At 33.7% G+C, this 18,852-nt stretch overlaps 2 protein-coding genes across 2 annotated transcripts in view; one reads left to right on the top strand and one right to left on the bottom strand.

Moving 5' to 3' along the window:
• Window positions 1-13,655, top strand: part of LOC111142311 (PARP1 binding protein) — a 59,126-nt gene extending 45,471 nt beyond the window's left edge. Inside the window, exons 9-10 of the mRNA XM_022495360.1 lie at window positions 12,361-12,496; window positions 13,180-13,655. Of these exons, the coding sequence (XP_022351068.1) occupies window positions 12,361-12,496; window positions 13,180-13,520 (477 nt within the window). The 3' untranslated portion in view covers window positions 13,521-13,655. The remainder of the gene's footprint in view (window positions 1-12,360; window positions 12,497-13,179) is intronic.
• Window positions 13,656-13,663: 8 nt separating this feature from the next.
• On the bottom strand, window positions 13,664-15,357 carry LOC111142144 (pro-melanin concentrating hormone). The gene is made up of 3 exons (XM_022495128.1): window positions 14,729-15,357; window positions 14,195-14,393; window positions 13,664-13,930 (listed from the first exon to the last, which is right to left on the bottom strand). The coding sequence occupies exons 1-3, from the start codon at window positions 14,975-14,977 to the stop codon at window positions 13,881-13,883; spliced, it is 498 nt and encodes a 165-aa protein (XP_022350836.1). The 5' UTR covers window positions 14,978-15,357; the 3' UTR covers window positions 13,664-13,880.
• Between the last annotated feature and the right edge of the window lie 3,495 nt (window positions 15,358-18,852).

The following is an 18,852-nucleotide window of genomic DNA, read 5'->3' as shown; positions in this document are numbered from 1 at the left end:
GGGAAGGGAGAGAAAAAAATGAAACAAGATGGGACTGGGGAGGGAGACAAACTGTAAGTAAGAGACTCTTAATCTTAGGAAACAAACTGAGAGTTGCTGGGGGTGGGGGTGGGAGGGATAGGGTGGCTGAGTTATGGACATTGGGGAGGGTATGTGCTATGGTGGGTGCTGTGAATTGTGTAAGACTGATGATTCACAGACCTGTACCCCTGAAGCAAATAATAAACATTATATATTAATTAAAAAAAATCCTTCTTTGGACTTTATTAGTACCAGAAATGTGATGTATAAATTCTTTAATTTTTTCCCAGGCTATGGATACTGATAAACTTTAATATTTTTGTTTAAAGATCATTGGGATAATACCCTCTAGTTCCATCCATGTTGTTGCATATTGCAAGATTTCATTTTTTTCTTGTGGCTGAGCACTTTTATATATGTATATAAATATTCATATTTATATATGCATACATATATATACTACATCTTCTTTATCCATTTATCTGTCGATGGACATCTGTGCTCTTTTCATAGTTTGAACTAGAGGGTATTATACTAAGTGAAATAAATCAATCAGAGAAAGACAATTACATAATTTCGCTCATGTGTGGAATTTAAGAAACAAAACAGAAGAGCATAGAGGAGGGGGTGGGAAAGTAAAGCCAGACATAATCAGAGAGGGATACAAACCATAAGAGACTCTTAACCATAGGGAAAAAACAGGTTTGCTGGGGGAGAGGGGGATGGAAGAATAGGGTAATGGGGTGATGGGCATTAAGGGGGGCACATGATGTGTGAGCACTGGGTGTTATATGCAACTGATGGATCACTGAACTTTACCTCTGAAACTAATAATACACTATATATTAATTCATTGAATTTAAATTAAGAAAAGATCATTGGGATATTTTGTTAGAATTAAGAAAATCAAAATGATAATGTCTATATGAAGAATGAGAACGTTTTTATTATTTTTTTTTAGAAACTGCTAAGAGTCAGCTAATTACTATAAAATGTACAGACAAATTTATAAAGTTTTGGGAAGTAGAAGAGAGATTATCTAATACAGTCTCAAAAGCCTGAGAAAATACCTTATCTAAGATCTCATAACTACTATGAAATGTTTTATGCCAGTGTGCAAAGCCATGGTTAAATACTAATGAGATTAAATTTACATTGCTTCCGTTACTTAATAGGCTTAGTCTACTTGGCTCTGACACTAAATGGCAATAGGGAGAGGAAGGAATTGGTGTTTATGATTGTATTTTGCTGTATAGTGGTCTTTATAAAAGCAAAATGTGAAAATAATTGGTTTAGCCAGGTATACAGTGGAACCATAGCCAGCTAAAGTATTTTGTTGGAATAACAAAAAAAATATTACTAATATTTACTATGAAGTAACTATGGAAAAGTAGTTTAATAGCTTTTTGTCTTATTATCTGGTTACTTTTGCTCTTTTTGCATATGGTTTTTATAGACAGGGAAAGAATATATGATCTGTAGTTGAAATAGTATCTTGGAAAGAGCACTTCAAAAATAGAAAATATTAAGGAACTTAGAATTTTGATGTTGTAGATGGTAATTGTGAAGCAGTCATGTAATTATTATATGGGGCAAATTAACTTTTCTTAGATTTTAGTTTCCTATTTATTTATTTATTTAAAAGATTTTATTTATTTATTTGACAGACAGAGATCCCAAGTAGGCAGAGAGACAGGCAGAGAGAGAGGAAGGGAAGTAGACTCCCTGCTGAGCAGAGAGCCCGATGCGGGGCTCAATCCCAGTACCCTGGGATCATGACCTGAGCCCAAGGCAGAGGCTTTAACTCACTGAGCCACCCAGGTGCCCCTAGTTTCCCATTTATAATTAAAAATAGACACCCCTCTGTTCACAAAATCTTGTGAAACCATATTCATTTTAAGTCCTCAAGTTTTATTTCCTATTATTGCTTATTGGAAAACTTGTCAATGACAGTCAAAGAAATTCCCTTGTGATAGAAATCAGAAGGTTCTTTCTGAACCTTCATGGTTTTGATAGGAGTCTTTAGAAAATGTTTACATCCCATCCCCTGCCCCACCCCCAATTCCAAACAGTTCATGCAAGTATCCTCATACCTCTTTCTTTTTTTTTTCTTTCTTTTTTTTTTTAATTTAATTTATTTATTTGGCTGAGAGATCACCAGCAGGCAGAGAGGTAGGCAGACAGAGAGAGAGAGAGAAGCAGGTTCCCCGCTGAGCAGAGAGCCCAATACGGGGCTCGATCCCAGGACCCCGAGATCATGACCTGAGCTGAAGGCAGAGGCCTAACCCACTGAGCCACCCAGGTGCCCCCCTCATACCTCTTTCTTAAAAGATTTTCAAGAAGATACGTCCTTATATCCCTGTAAATTAATTAGTTTTATTCCTTTCAACTTGGTTTAGCAGGTTTTGCACATCAAGCACAATAGACAAGTCACATGACAGGTCTTTTCCTTATTTTGAGTCCAATGTTTTTTTTTCTCATATACATAAAGTAATACATAGAATAATCAGCCTTAACTGATTTAGTAACTTAGGTGAGCTGATCAGGAAAATACTGGATCTTTAAAACATAGAGTCGTTGGGACAGTGAAAATTAGGACTCAGGTAGGGTGAAAAATAGACTATCAATAACTGGTACCTTTATAAGCAGTCAGGCAGTCCAATGCTCATGGAGTTAGAAAATTCTTTTTTTTTTTTCCTTAGAAAATTCTTAATTAGATATCCAAGTTTAACCTTTAGTCTTAGAAAACTCTGAGTATATCCAAATTAAGATGGTAGATTGAACGTAACTCATAGAATTTCTCTTCCCTTAAAATGTCTATAAAATAATAACTAACAAAAACATTCACCAAGAGAAAACAATAAAAAAATAATGCAGTTAGATACAATAACTTCAAAAACGGTGGCCAAGGAAAGAAACTGAAGATTTTAGAGGGAAGAGGCACAGCATGACTTAGCAACTTAATACAGCCCAGTCCTTGGATACTATACTAGTGAGTTGACAAATCCTGAGAATTATCACTCATGTTTCCCAAATTGAGGAGCCAACTAAGTGTGTGTATTCTTTTTTTCCTCCCTTATCAGAAAAATAATAGAAGTGGCAATTAGATAGTAATGTGGCTTAAATGTGAAAAATGAACCCTGGAACTTACACACACAAATGAAGCCTCTAATGCCACATAATGTACCAGCGAAATTTCCCAAATGATCCCCTTCCATTTGAATGAGATATAGTGGCTAAGTAGAGGGAGTAAAACTTCCTATAGCACATATAACATATAATAAACTCTTAGGAAAGAGTGGAAACCAAGAAATGTTTTCAAACTGTTTCCTCTGATAAATGCTACTCCTGCCTCCACCACTCCTCTGAAAAATGAGGAATAACAGAAAGTATGCGGCCTTCAAAATGTTAACTGAGGAAAAAATAAAATAAAAAATAAAATGCCGGGGCGCCTGGGTGGCTCAGTGGATTAAGCCGCTGCCTTCGGCTCAGGTCATGATCTCAGGGTCCTGGGATCGAGCCCCACATCGGGCTCTCTGCTCAGCAGGGAGTCTGCTTCCTCCTCTCTCTCTCTGCCTGCCTCTGCCTACTAGTGATCTCTCTCTCTGTCAAATAAATAAATAAAAAATCTTTAAAAAAAAATAAAATAAAATGCTGTCAAATAAGGAGGGAACAGAATCAAGAAATCACTCACAGACTTGGAGGCTATTGTTTTGAACTAGGATATAGTAGGTCATGGCAGAATACCATTTCTGCTACAGTAACAATAAAAAGCAGATAAATCAGGTAGAATATATTTTAAAGACATAGGGAAGCAGTTTAAGTAAACTAAAAATCTGAGGAGGGTAAAATCTTTCTGAGGTGAGCAGCATATTATCAACTGCTTTCTTCCCTGGAATTATTTGCCAGTTTCAGGTATGAGTCAAGGGTTGATGTTGGCCCAGGTAAAAGACCTCTATGGAGGGAAAGAGGAACCAACAAAGTTTCTGGGTATCTTGAGGCACTGGCAATAATTTGGAAAATTTAGGAACCCCGAACACATGGTTATTTTTACCTATTGTACATATGCTGGACTTTGAAACTGAGTGGTGGGAGGATAAGGAGCTTCGATTTGGTAAACTAAATCACCTACGATCTTGAGATAGCTAGAAGACAAGGCCCTGCTTGAGGAGTGCGATCCCCCTTCAACACATAGCTGTCTCCTTTCACATATTTGGAAATGAAGTAAGGTGGGAGGCCAAAGAGCATAATGTTAAAAACCTCTGGAAGGCAGAATGAATCCTCCAGACTTTTAGGTCAGAGACGATGGAAAACCATGAAGTTCTTGACTGAAGCCTAGGAGGGACATTCCCAAGGAAGAGATAAGAACCAGAAGTCGAATGTAAGTTATGACAAGTTGCAACCTAACTAGTCAGCTCAGTCCCTGACTGCACTGAGGTTATCAGGCCTTTGCTCTGTCTGCTTAATAGAGACAAGAGAAACCCTTGTAGATAGAAGAAGGTTTCTCATCTGGAGGCTTTACAGTTTCTTTATACACACTATCCAGCATAAAATAAAATATACTGAGCATGAAAAGCAATAGGAAGATTTGTCTTTTAATTAAGAGAGAAAACTAAAAATAGTGTCAGACTTACAAATAATCCAGATATTTGAATTAGCAGACTAGGGATTAAAACTTTTTCGACATAGGGCTGCTGGGTGGCTCAGTTGGTTAAGCAACTGTCTTTGGCGCAGGTCACGATCCCGGAGTCCTGGAATCGAGTCCTGCATTGGGCTCCCAGCTCCACTGGGAGTCTGTTTCTCCCTCTGACCTCCCCTCACATGCTCTCTCTCTCACTGTCTCTCTTTCAAATAAATAAATAAAATCTTTAAAGTCTTTAATTTTTTTTTTCGACATATAAAAGTAATTACAGGAAAAGATGGGCAAAATGGGTGAAAAATTGGGGAATTCCAGCAGATAATTAAAATCTGTAAAATTGTATTCCCAGAACTACAAAAACGTTATCTGAAACAACTCATTACATGAGCTTAATAGTAAACTGGACATAGCATAGGTGGTAAACCTGGACTTGAAGATGGGTCATTAGAACAATTAGAAAAAGTCTAACATGTGCCTAATTAGAGTCCCAGAGGAAAAAAATAGGAAGAAATGGTATTTCTAGAAGATAGAATGATAGTAATTTTTTTCTAAAGCTTAATTGGTTCTTTCACATCAAGTGGTAGTTGTTAGAAAACTTGGGGAAGACATGGGGAACAGATGTAAGGTCTTTTTTACTAATATAAATTTGCATATGTGTTCCAATAATCCAAACCCAGCAAAAAACAATGTCCTAGAGACCTTTGAGAACCCGTTTGCAGCACATAAAAGTGCTACAGGGTGGAGCAGCTGTTGGTTAAGTGTCTGCATTCAGCTCAGGTCATGATCCTGGGATCCTGGAATTGAGCCCTGCATCAGGCTCCCTGCTCAGTAGCAGTCTGCTTCTCCCTCTCTCTCTCCCCGCCAGCCCCCGCTTGTGTGCTCTCTTTCTCTTGCTCTATCTCAAATAAATAAATAAAATCTAAAAAAAAAAAAAAAAAAAAAGTGCTACAGGGTATAGATGATAAGCTTTGTTCTAGAATAGTGTTCTCCAGTGGAACTTTCTGTGGAAATGTTCTATAACTGTGTCAACACACATGGCTATTAAGCACTTGAAATGTGGCCATTGCAACTGGGGCAGTGGATTTTTTATTTTATTTAAGTTTAATTGATGAAGGACATTATGAATAGCATATTAAAACAGTTGCAGTTCTGGTAGTTTAGAGATACCTACAAAAAGAAGAACAGGAGACAAGTAAGTACAAGAAATGGTGCTCTGACCATGAGAGATGAGAATAAGGTTTAAATAGGCAGAGAGAATGGAAGAGAGACTGCCAAGCCGAACAAATAATCTGATGAAAATGTTAGATTATCTCACTCGTATAGAGTATATATTGGGTAGTTGTACAAAATGAGTGAATAAATAGTGTGGGGCAAGGGTAAGGAAAATATGACTTTTGTGGTTTTGGGGAATAATTTTTGGAGGGCTTATTGTAAGGATAAGATATTGATAGATAGATAGAAGATAGGTTATTGTGTCATGAGAACCTGAGAAATGTGGACTATTAAAATCTTTAAAGGGCCAGTGGATATAATGGGACTTAAGGACTCAGTGGCATGATTCTCAATACCCAAATGGGATTTAGGTTTTCTCTTTGTGTATGCATCTCTCTTGTTCTTTGCCAAATGGTTTCACCATATAGAGTTTACTTTGTACGTGTTTTTCTATCTCAGTGCTTTTGTCCTCAGGGTGATTTAGCTGTTCTTTGCCAGTCTACTTCCCTCCTTTCTGTGTCATATGGTTTCTTTTCTCTCTATTAAAGAATAGAATCTATTCTGTAAAATTTTTTTCTTCCTCCAAGCCTTTGCTTACTCATGTCTCTGTTCCTTCATACCTTCCTCTTGCATGTATCTGTTATAGTCTTAAAATTTTACTTAATTGATTCATTTAGCAAATATCTATCAAATGCCTGCTGGGTACCAGACTATGTCCTAGGCACTGGGGATACATCACTGAACAAAACAGACAAAAACCCCTGCCCTCATGGGCAAATCTTCCCCAGGTATTTGTGGGGCTGGGGTACAAGAATTTAAATAGAAGTCCTTGGCCCATCCCGATACCCTCTTTCAACCCTTGTTCTATTCCACACTCTTAGGACACTCCATTAAGAGGTGGGCACACTCTACTCCTCATTTACCCTTGCCATAAAATAGTCAGCGCTTGAGCCTAGAGGAAGAGACAGCACAAGTCCATTAAGGAGGGGAGAGCCAAAGGAAGGCCAGAGCAGGTCACCACCAGTTGCCAAACTAAGGATTTTGTTCATGGAGCTTACATTTTAGTTGGGAGAGGCAAATAATGAACAAAATGAAAAAGTGAATTATGTAGAACATTAGAAGGTGCTGTGGAGTAAAATGAAAACTAGGGAAGGGAGTTAGGAGAATATGTTCTTATGTGTGTGTTTTGGTTTTAGATAGGATGATTAGTAGAGGTCTCTTTGAGAAGGTGACATTAATCAAAGACTTTAAGAGAGTGAGCAGGTTTTTTTTTTATTAGGATGAATATGAGATGTTTGTATTAGATTGAATTAAAGTTGAATTCACTGGGCTGAAATAATGAAGTTGGTATTTATTGAGTACCCACTAAATGTCAAGTGTTTTACTAGACATTTTATATCCTTCATCACAATTAATCATTGTTCAATTCTAGAAGCACCATTTTCTAGATCGTAAAGTTAGTAAGTAAAAGAGCAAGAATTTGTATTCAGGTATAAGACTTCATGCTATTTCCAAAGAGTAAATAAAGACGTAGTAATTATAGTAATTATAGTGAAGAGTCATAAAAAAAGTAGTGCTACTACTTAGGTCGAAAATATTGTCTTTCTGCTAGTTAGTAAAATAAATGAAATTTCACTGATGAAGGAATGGCTTATTTGATGTGTTTACAATCCATATAACATTAAGGGTAGCAATTCTGTTTTTTTGAAAAGATAATACTATAAGAATAAAAAGGTAAATTTAGAATATTTATTTTCAGTTCCATATTTAATAAGTATGTTGAAAATAATTTCCTTTTTCATACTTGTTGATAAATTTATTGGCATAATGGGGCTTAGCACTTTCATTATCTTTTATTAATGGCTAACTCCAGGAAAGACTGTGAATGACTGTGACTTTTACAGTATTTTGACTCATTTGTTTTAATCTAACTGTAGTCAGGCTTTCTTATATGAAGTACTATTTTCCTCAAACTGGGAACCTACTAATAATTCCAATTTAGAAAGAGCTTGTGGCAAAAGGACTTTTCCAATTCTCGGCAAGTTTGAAGTTCATTGCAATTTTACTATGGATAGAAATCTTTCCAAAGGGGGGAAATCACTCTACAAAGGAAAATGTTCAATCCTTTTCTCTCATGTGACTTGAACATAAAATGATTTTAACAGCCATGTATGAATTTTCTTAGTTGTCTAGTACTTCAAAAGCACTTTCAAGAGGGAATTGTTTTGCTTGTTTGTGATTCCAAATTAAATACACAGAGAGATTTGGAAGATTTGCCACAGGAAGTAATCTCAATTCTATGTAGCCACTAATCCTGTGCAGAAAAATTCAACTTTTATGAACAAAGGAAAAGCAATCTCTTTTAAGTTATAAATACAAGCCAGTGCAGCTTGTATTGTTGTAATAACTAAAATGAAGATGCTGATTATAAGTTCAGTTTTTGAGTTGCAATTCTAGAATAATTTTAGAGCTGGCTTGGTCTTGAGGAATCTAATTAAACAGATTACTACTCTACAGAAAAACTGTCTTCATGGATGTTATTACATTAATTAATTACATGGTATCTACATGGATCTCTAGAACTTATATAGTCCTTTCAAATTTTTAACTATTTAATTCTGACTGTTCTGTGAGATAAATATTATTCTCATTTATGTGTGGATAAGTGGGAGAAGTTCATAAGTTTACATGAAATCATCTAGATTATAAGTGATAGGGCCAGTATTAGAAAGCAGGTCTTTTAACTACAAATCTGGTGCCTTTCCCATCACATCATTGTCTTTTTGTGTTGATCTTTTTAGCCAGACATCACATTGTTGGCTCCAGTCAGGTTCATGATCAATGAGAATCTCTAGCTCTTTTTCATATGTTGTTTTTAAGTCAAGTTTTCCTCATCCTCATCTGTAATTGATATTTTGAACTTAAATACAGGACTTTGTTTATCCTCACTCATTCTCATCTTATTGTTTTCTACTTATGGTTCTAGCTTTCTGACATCTTTTCAATCTTGGGTCTGTTATCCAATTTATTATTTCTTCCAGTTGTGTGTCAAAAGCAGATTTTATAAGTGAAATGTCTTTGTAATTATAGGAGCCATTTTAGTAATGTCTTTAGTATTCTGTGTGCCTATGGTTGGAACTTAATAAGTCATAATTGATAAAAAGAGATTTTTGTACAGGGCAAGGAAAGGAAAACTCATATACAATCTTTTCCAAAAAGAAAAAATACCTTCAATGTAAATACTCAGTTATTTCCTTTAGACATAAGTATCCAAAGATTACCATAGAATTGTTATGGTTCTCATATTTTAATATTTTTTAAATAATATATTTTATGATGAATAAAGTGGTTAACTATTTCCTTTTACATCTGAATCCATTCTCAGTATTTTAAAAATCCATTACCTTGTAATTCTGGTTTTCTGAAATTACCCTACTGTCACTGAAGCTCACAAATTTTTCTATAGGAGGCCTAAAGAGAGGAAATCTAGTGTAAGGACTATGACACTTATTTTGTGACTGTGTATTTACACAGCAAGGAAAGGTTTTTACTTAGGTGTGTGTCAAAAATTATTAAAAATAACACAGCTTTCTAAAGAAATGTTTATTTTTGCTAACCATGAGATTGAGAAAACATCAATTTCCCATCCTAAATAATATAATTATTGTATTTTAATTTTTATTTATTTTAATTTTTAAAAAATATTTTATTTATTTATTTGACAGAGAGAGCCAAAGAGCACAAGCAGGGGGAGCAGTAGAGGGAGATGTAGAAGCAGGCTCCCTGCACAGCAGGGAGCCTGATGTGGAACTCGATCCCAGAACCCTGGGATCATGACCAGAGATGAAGGCAGACGCTTAACCATCTGAGCCACCCAGGCACCCATAATTATTGTATTTTTATTTAGGGTATTTTATGGGGGTGCTGATGAAGATTTTGTGGTGGGATGCTAAAGTCCTCCAAGCCACTCACAGTTGCATTCACTATCTGGGTACTACAAAAGCAATCCTAGACAACCACTTAGCATTCATTTGCCTTCATAGTCTTACCATACTCTTTTAACTCATTATGGGCAATAATTTTATTTGCCCAGAATAAGTTTATTGTCTCTAAGCAGTAACTCTGGTGAAAGAAATGTATAATGTCACAGATAATAGTAATGATAATAATAATAATAAAGATAACATCAACAGTTAGTACTGGTTTTGCAGAAAGTAATAAAAGGTTTTTGATAATGTTATTATAGTAACAATGTGATATAGTATAAACTTTACAGAGTTCATTTTATTAACGAAATTTATTTTAATAGCTTTAATCATTTTTTTAATTCTTTACTTATGGAATTAATAAAGTCCAGAAAGGGCTAGTTAAAACCTTTGGTTGAATTTTAGGGCATCTCATGATGGAAACTGTAGAATAGTAGTTGTATTCATAGAGATTCAGGAAGATATTGGGTTGTAGTCCATCATCCATAATCAAGAGCCTACTACTACTTTCTTCTACGTTTTTTTTTTTTTTTTTAGTTTATCCATTTGACAGGTCACAAGCAGGCAGAGAGACAGACTGAGAAAGAGGGGGAAGCAGGGTCCCCGCTGAGCAGAGAGCCCAATGCGGGGCTCGATCCCAGTACCCTGGGATCATGACCTGAGCCGAAGGCAGAGGCTTTAATGCACTGAGCCACCCAGGCGCCCCATACTCTCTTCTACTTTTTAAAATAGTTTTTGATCTTTTACATCTTCACATTTTTTTCAATTTTGTGAATTTTTGTGCTTAAAATGAAAGATACCAAACTCCAATTTTTTTAATTTTCAAGCAAATTAAACATAATTTTTAAAAATTTTTTATTTTTTCAGCGTAACAGTATTTTTGCACCAGACCCAGTGCTCCATGCAATGCGTGCCCTCTCCAATACCCACCACCTATATCCCCCAACCTCCCACCCCCCGCCCCTTCAAAACCCTCAGATTGTTTTTCATAATTTTTAATGTGGGAACTGGAGCTCTCATAGACACCATTCGTCAGAAGTATATAAAGTCATCCTGGAAACACTTGCTTTTTCTTTTCTTTTTTTTTTTAAGATCCATTTATTTATTTATTTGAGAGAGAGAGAAAGAGAACAGGTGAGAACAAAAGCATGGGGGAGGAGCAGAGGTAAAGGGAGAAGGAGAGAAGCAGACTCCCTGCTAAACTTGGAGCCTGACCCAGGGCTCAGTCTCAGGACCCTGAGATCATGACTTGAGCCGAAATCAAGAGTTGGACAGTAAACCAACTGAGTCACCTAGGCACTCCCTGGAAACACTTGCTTTGATAAAGCAACTGGGTTAATCTAATTTCTTTTAAACCTTAGTCTGTGGATTTCACTGCCATTATCTTTGCTAACATCTGAGTTGGTTAATGCAATGATCTCTCTGAATGTATAATATAGTATTTAACTACTGAATATGAAGTATAAAATTGTGTTTTTCAGACCTTATGAACAACATTATTATCAATCAATATTTTGTAAGTAATATTCAACATAATATAGTTATGCTTTGAAGTGTTAAATTTTTGAATTGTTGAAGTCTTCCTTATTCATTTATCTGAAATTTAAACATCTATTTCTGAAAAGGATTTGACATCTCAATTTGAAGCTATCTCTCCATGATAACTGAATGTCATTACACATCAGCTGTAATTTACTGAAATTTGCATTATCCATAGAGGTTACTTTGTTCTGAAATTAATTTCTGTCCCTAAAGTGGCCACTGGTTTTATGTTTGCAGAATACATTTCCTAAATTACTTTCTTGACATCCTTTTTTTGTGGTTAAGAATTAAATTTAGCTTTCTGATTTTCTCTTACTTATTATCTTTGAAGATAAATGCAAGAGTTTATTTTGAATATTTGACCATTAAATCACTTGGTCAGATCTTCTAGAATGGTATAATTTGAATCATCTTATTTTCCTAAATATTCAAGTAGTCACATATTCTGGAGTCTAAAGTTGATTTTTCTAAACTGTTAAAAGGTATAAAAAGCTGGTATTACTATGCCTGTGTAGCAATGGATGAGTAAATTATGAAACATCAAGGCTTAAAAATTCCCAATGAATAATGGAGCTTTTTTTTAATTTTTAAATTTTTTTTATAAACATATAATGTATTATTAGCCCCAGGGGTACAGGTCTGTGAATTGCCAGGTTTACACAGTTCACAGCACTCACCATAGCACATACCCTCCCCAATGTCCGTAACCCCACCACCCTCTCCCTACACCCCTCCCCCCGGCCCCCTTCAGTTTGTTTTGGGACATTAAGAGTCTCTTTTGGTTTGTCTCCCTCCCGATCCCATCTTGTTTCATTTATTCTTTTCCTACCCCCTAATAATGGAGTTTTTAAGGGAAATTTTGTATCTTGATTATCATAGAATATTTTTCTGTCTGGATGAAAAAGATAAAATAAATCAAACTAAAAAACTGTATATGTTCTTCTGTCTTCCTTTTACTAGATGAAACAAACCTTAATTAGATCCCAGTTTGCTTGTACTTATAAAGATGACTGCACAATAAACAAGGATAAATGGAATGATGTTAATTCAGCATCCAAGCCTTTGTATGAACTTCCCATGGAAAATGACCTTTCTGGTAATTGAACTTATTTGAGTGTTAAATAACTATTTAATTCTAGTGTATTATTTGTTTTTTATTTTTTTTTTAAAGATTTTATGTATTTGAGAGAGAGAGAAAGAGCACGCTGAAGAGAGAGAGCATAAGCAGGCAGAAGGGCAGAGGGAGAAGTTGACTCCCCCACCTAAGCAGAGTGCCGATATGTTGGGTTTGATCCCAGGGCGCTGGGAACATGACCTGAGCAGAAGGAAGATTTTACTCAACTGAGCCACCCAGGCACCCCAAATTGGTTTTTAACTTAAGTAAAATAAGATTTCGTTTTGAAAAATATGAAATGTGAAATGTAAAGGTTTATATTTTTAAGACGGGTTTTTTTAAAAAGTTAAACCTAGGTACAAATCTAGGAGGAATAGGACACAGATTAACTAAATATATTTAAGAAATAACATGTAGCATTTAAAGATTAAGTGTCATGCATTCAAGGAAAGCAAATATTTGTTGTTTGGAGGGATAAAAAAATGATATAGTAAATGGAAAGTAAGGTGCTAGTAATGTAGCTGTATTTGTTAATCATGTGACTTATATGTGATTGCAAATCAAATTTTTGAATATTCTTTAGTGATTTTTAAAGTTTATTGTAATTTTCACATGTAATTCTAAACATTATGTAATTTCTTTCCTTTTTTCATCTTGCATAACAGAAGGTGTAAATTCATCTGTTGGAAGGCCAGCAATTGGAACAAGTTCTGGAAATGTTCATCTGGATAGAAGTAAAATTGAAAAAGTGGCAAGAAAATCAAGTAGTCAGACAGGAAATAAAAGCTCAAAAAGGAAACAGGTGGATTTAGATGATAAAAATAATCTCTGTGATAGTGGAAATGAACCACCTCAACATAAAAATATTAAGATACCTGAGACATCAAACAATTTCCAGAATAAATCGTGTGGCAAAGTAGCCAGAGTAGCAAAAAACAATAAGTGTACAGCCAAGGACAAATTGATTACTGGCCAGACAAAGCTAACTCAATTTTTTAGACTATGAATTAGGTTTTTATGTGCTTTAGATTTCTGTGTATATTAAACTATTTGCCAAAGGCATCTACTTAATTTTTAAGAGAGCAAGGGATAGGTTATGATTCTTTATTATGTTGGTCTGAAGTATATATAAGGTTAGTAAATTAAGCATTTAAAAAATACTAGTAAGTCATTATGCAGAATATTCACAAAGTTTAATGCACAGATGAATCATATCATTTAGGCTACAGATATATGTTAGCAGCTGCTTTCTTTTGAAACAAACATTTAAAATAACACAAGTCATAGTAATGTTAAGGGCTTTTTCCCCGACAGACAATTAAATGATTTTGTTTTCTTCGGAAAAGATGATGTTGTCCAACAGGTTTCAGACTTGCCAGCAAGGTCGGTAGACTCTTCCCAGCATGCATCTGAGCACTGGAGGGAAAAAAAAAGTTTAAATTGTTTAAAGCACTATTATAATCACACAAAATTTATTAGAAATAAGAGAATGGATCTAATATAGCTAATTCTGAATAAATCAGAATTATAATAACCCTTAAATGCCTTTTAATCCCACATCTTTGGCAGGGGTCACTTAATTGAACCATGGTCTTACTTGATCCAAATCCAGTTAAACTCCGAGTTTCTATTTTCATGATATTAAGATATAAGAATTGAATTTTTTAAAAGACTACTCACTGTCAAAATCTCTCCTTCCTATAGGAAATTTAGCTGAGTTTTCTTCATCCCCAATTTCTCTCTTTTCTTGTGTTGATTCAATATTCTGAACTCCATTTTCAGCTGGAAAAGCTACAGATCCTTTTAGTGCAAGATAAGGTTTTATAGCCAGATTCAGTGGCAGACCATGATTTAAGAAATTATGTTTGGAGTCTGTGTTCTGTAAAGAAAAGGTTGATTTGTGTTTTAGCTGTCTTACTGATAATAGGACTATAATATATTTGTATAATATTCTCATTGATCAATTCAAAGATGCTCTATACAGTATTGACTCTTTAAAAATACATTAGGTAAAAATTTTGGGGCAAAAACTTTTGGATAAGAGTGTTGTACAGAGAAGAAGAACAACCTGGTGTTTATGAAATTTCATCAGTTGCCTATAGCTTAGTGTGATGGTTTATATATACTTCTATTTATAAAAGTATCAATTTTACTTTCATCATAAAAATCATTCAGATTTCCATTGAAGAAAGGATAAGTCACATTGCCACTTACCTTTGAATTTTTGTTTTCCTCATCATTCATGAAACTGCTCTCATCATTTTTATATTGTTCCAGAGAAGGAGCAGCAACTGCTTTTTGTGGAGTATCTTCCTTCTGAAAGGCTTTCCCCAGCTTGAATGTATTAAATACCAAGTCATCTTCTAAATTTCTTATGGACTTGGATGCTGAAAGTAAAATGCCTTGAGAAAACAGAGAAAAAGTTAGTATTAATAGGTAGGAAGAGAGACTCATTTTTGCCATTCTTAGTTTGATGTTTGCATGGAGTCAAATAAGACTATGGAAAATGAAGAAAAATTTCTCAGTCAACCTACTTTGTAGGTGATTCCTACCTTTATATATTTTCCAGCTTGAATAGAGACACTTCAAAGCAAAGACGTAGATGTTCATTATTTTAGAAATGACTCATCAGAGAGAGGCTGACTTCTTGTATAGCTGCTAATACCTACATTGTTTTGGTTTTAGTGGCTTATTATTTTGAGTGTGAATTTTCTTAGAATCTGATTAATATCCTTGGTAGAACGCTTTCTGTTGAGTAGATTACAGTCTCTTGAAAATGGATTGTTATTAAGGAAGACCATAGGACACCAGGCTCTCCCTATTCTTATTGTTTCCTTTTGTATATTTTCTGATTAAGTATGATTTTAAAACTAAATTTATTTAAAGTTTATAAGAATAAAAGTATTATTTATTTTAATCCTGATTAAATTGAAATACTCTTCAAAAAGGACTTTCTTTTATAAATGCTCAGTTTAGTCTTTGGTGATTAAAGTATATATGCCTGTCAGTGCAAACAAAAAGTCATTCATGATATATCAAAAATTGATCTGTCAGGTTTGTTTTATCTCTGCATTTACAAAAGGATATTGTTGACATTTATTAATAAATTTAATAATTAATGAAGTCCATGAAGAGAATATTTATGTGTTCCATAAATATCAATTTTGGATAAATATGTTGTATGATGCTCAATTAAATATTTCATAATAATTTCTTATTTTGACCCCACCAAGTAAGATAATACATCCTTGTTTTTATCTTCTGGTATGTATGTGTAAAAATTTTTCTAGAGTATATTCCCAGGTATGGAATTTCTGAGTCATGAAATATACATCTTTAGCTTTACTGGTGCTAAAATGTTTACAGAATAATAGTAGCCAATTTAAGCTCCCTGAGCCAGGTTTGACAGTCCCCATTGCTCCATGTCCTAACCAATACTTGGGTATCTTATTGTCCTTTTAATTTGTATTTCTCTGATTCCCAAAGAAGTTGAGTGTTTTTTCATATGCTCATAAGCCATTTATCATTTCTCTTATATAAAATCCTCTTTAAAAAACATCTTTTTCTTAAAAAACAAACAAACAAACAGTGGGATGCCTGGGTGGTTCAGTTGATTGAACCACTGCCTTCAGCTCCACTCATGATCCCGGGGTCCCGGGATCGAGTCCTGCATCAGGCTTCTTGCTCAGCGGGGAGCCTGCTTCTCTCTCTGCCTCTGCCTGCTTGTGCTCTCTCTCTCTCTCTGACAAATAAATAAGTAAATAAGTAAATAAATAAAATCTTTTTTAAAAATAAAAATAAATAAAAAAATCTTTGTCCATTTTTCTTTTGGATTGTTTTTCATATTGATATATGGGAGTTCTTTATGTAACTTGGATATTGTTCTTTGTTATATGTGTTTTAAATTTTTTTTCTCACTTTGTGACTTGTCTTCTTAATCCCTTTATGGTGTGTTTTGGTGAACCAAACTGCTAAATTTTATTATTTAACATTTTTTCTCTTTATTTTGAACATGTTATCATTTAGAAATTTTTCTAATCATGAAATCATCAACATCTATACATCCTGAAGTTTAAATGTTTTGATGTTTACACTTAAATTCTTAATTCATCTGAAATTTCGTTTATGATGTAGGATAGAGATACAATTTTACTTTTTCTAAATGTCCTCACAACGTTTCTTGGATAATTCGTCCTGATCTCACTAATCTGCTCTGAATTCTCTGCAGTATATCAACTTCCTGTATACATGTGAGTCTCTTTTTAAACTCTTATTTCACTGCAAATCTTCAGTCTTAATTGTTGTAATTTTAGAATAATTTTTGATAACTGGTTGGTCAGGTTTTTTTCCAACCCCCATTCACCTACCAGTTTTTCTTCTATAGTGGTTTCTTGACCATTCTTTTCCATTTTTTTTTTTAAATAAATCTTAACATCAGCTTTTCAAGTTCTGTAAAAACTTTGGTGGGATTTTGAAGGGAACAGTATTGATTCTATAGATTAATTTTGGAAGGCAGTTGACACTTTTTTTGCAATTGACACTTAAGATAATTCATTTTCTCACCCATGAAAATGGTACTTTTCCATATTTATATAGATTTTTAAAATATTTTAATAACATTTACTATTTTCTTCATAAAGTTCTTATATATATTTTGTTTAAACAATTATAGTTCTTTATAATTCAATTATTTTAGTTATTACAAGTGGTATCTTTTAAAAATTTACTTTTTCTAATGTTATTGCTGGTCATACATGTGCAGTTGGCTTTTGTGTAGTGCTCTTATGCATAAAATACTTTCTAAATCTTTTTAATTCCAAATAGTTTATACATGTATTAATCCTTTTGGGTTTTCCATAAAGACAACTGATATAAATAATAAAATAATGGCATTTTATTTCCTTCTTCCAAGTCCTTCTATATTCGTGTGTGTGTGTGTGTGTGTGTCTATGTCTATGTGAGCGTACATGCTGATGCTGACCAAACCTCCAGTAAATGTTGGAAATGGAGATAACAGATATCTTTGCAAGTATTACTGATTTTATAGAGTGCTTTTAATGTTTTGCCTTTGAGCATGATGTTTAGTCTTGGTTTTTCATAGATATTCTTTATAACTTGCAGGATGTTCTCTTCTATTTCTGACTTACTAATAGTTTTTGATCATTAATTGTATTGAATTCATCAAATACTTTTTCTGCATCTATTGAGATGACCATATCATTTTTCTCCTTCAGTCTTTAGTAAATAAATGAACAGATTTTTCTCATGTTAAATCAACCATGTGTTTATGAAACGTTTTAAAAATATAGTTGGGTTCAATGTGGTAATATTTGATTTAGTACATTTTGTGTTTATTATCTTGACTGAGATTGATATGTACTTTCCCTTCCTTATATTGCCTTTGTTTGGTTTGGCATTAAAGTTGTATTAGCATCATAAAATGAACTGTGGAGTAAGTTTTTTCCTTTCCTTTTCTCTCCTGTAAAACTATTTGAGTGTGGTGTTTTCTTGGTGGGATTTTTTGTTTTGTTTTGTTTTGTTTTTAAATGATTAATTCACTTTCTTCAGTAACTGTAGACACATTCAGCTTCTCTCTCTCTTTTTCTGTTTAGTTTGTTTCAGGAATTTAATTTATTATAGAATTTGTCCATTTCACTTAAGCTTTCAAATTTGCTAACAAAAAGTTATTAATAGTATTTTCTTCTAAATTTCTTAAACCTTGCTCCATCTGTAGTTGCATATCATTTTAGTTATGTTTATTTATAGTCTTGTGGTCTCTGCTGTCTCTTACCCATCTTTTTTGATCAAGCTTGTTAGAGGTTTATTAATTTGGTTAGCCTTTTCAAAAAAACTTTTGGCTTTGTTGCTCTTCTCTATTTTTCTGTTTTATCAATTTCTGCTATTATTTGGGGAAGGCTTATTTTTAAATTTTTATAACTTCTTAAATTGAAAGAAAAAAAATCATTATACTTAAAAATAAGCACTTAAAACTATATGCTTTCCATTATGTATCATTTTTGCTAATTCCAATTACAATTTTGATAAATAGAATGTTCAATGTTTAATTCTAAGTTTTTATTGTTTTTATTATTATTTCTTTTTTAGCTCCTCAATTACTTAGATATTTTTAATATTCCAAACACATGGGAATTTAATTTTGGGGGAGAGGGTACCAAGTTCCAACAAAATTGTTGTCAGAAGTTTTGGTCTATAAATTATAGAGTATTTGAAATCTTAAATTGAACAATACATAATTATGATTTTCAGCTGTTTTTGACATACAAATACCAATTTCATATAGTTCAACTATAGAAACTTGCCTTAGACTATAATATCTT

Source organism: Enhydra lutris, unplaced genomic scaffold, assembly GCF_002288905.1.
Source record: "Enhydra lutris kenyoni isolate GAN:26980312 unplaced genomic scaffold, ASM228890v2 scaffoldscaffold7, whole genome shotgun sequence".
NCBI classification, from domain to species: Eukaryota; Metazoa; Chordata; class Mammalia; order Carnivora; family Mustelidae; genus Enhydra; species Enhydra lutris.
This window is presented reverse-complemented; position numbering and strand designations above follow the sequence as displayed.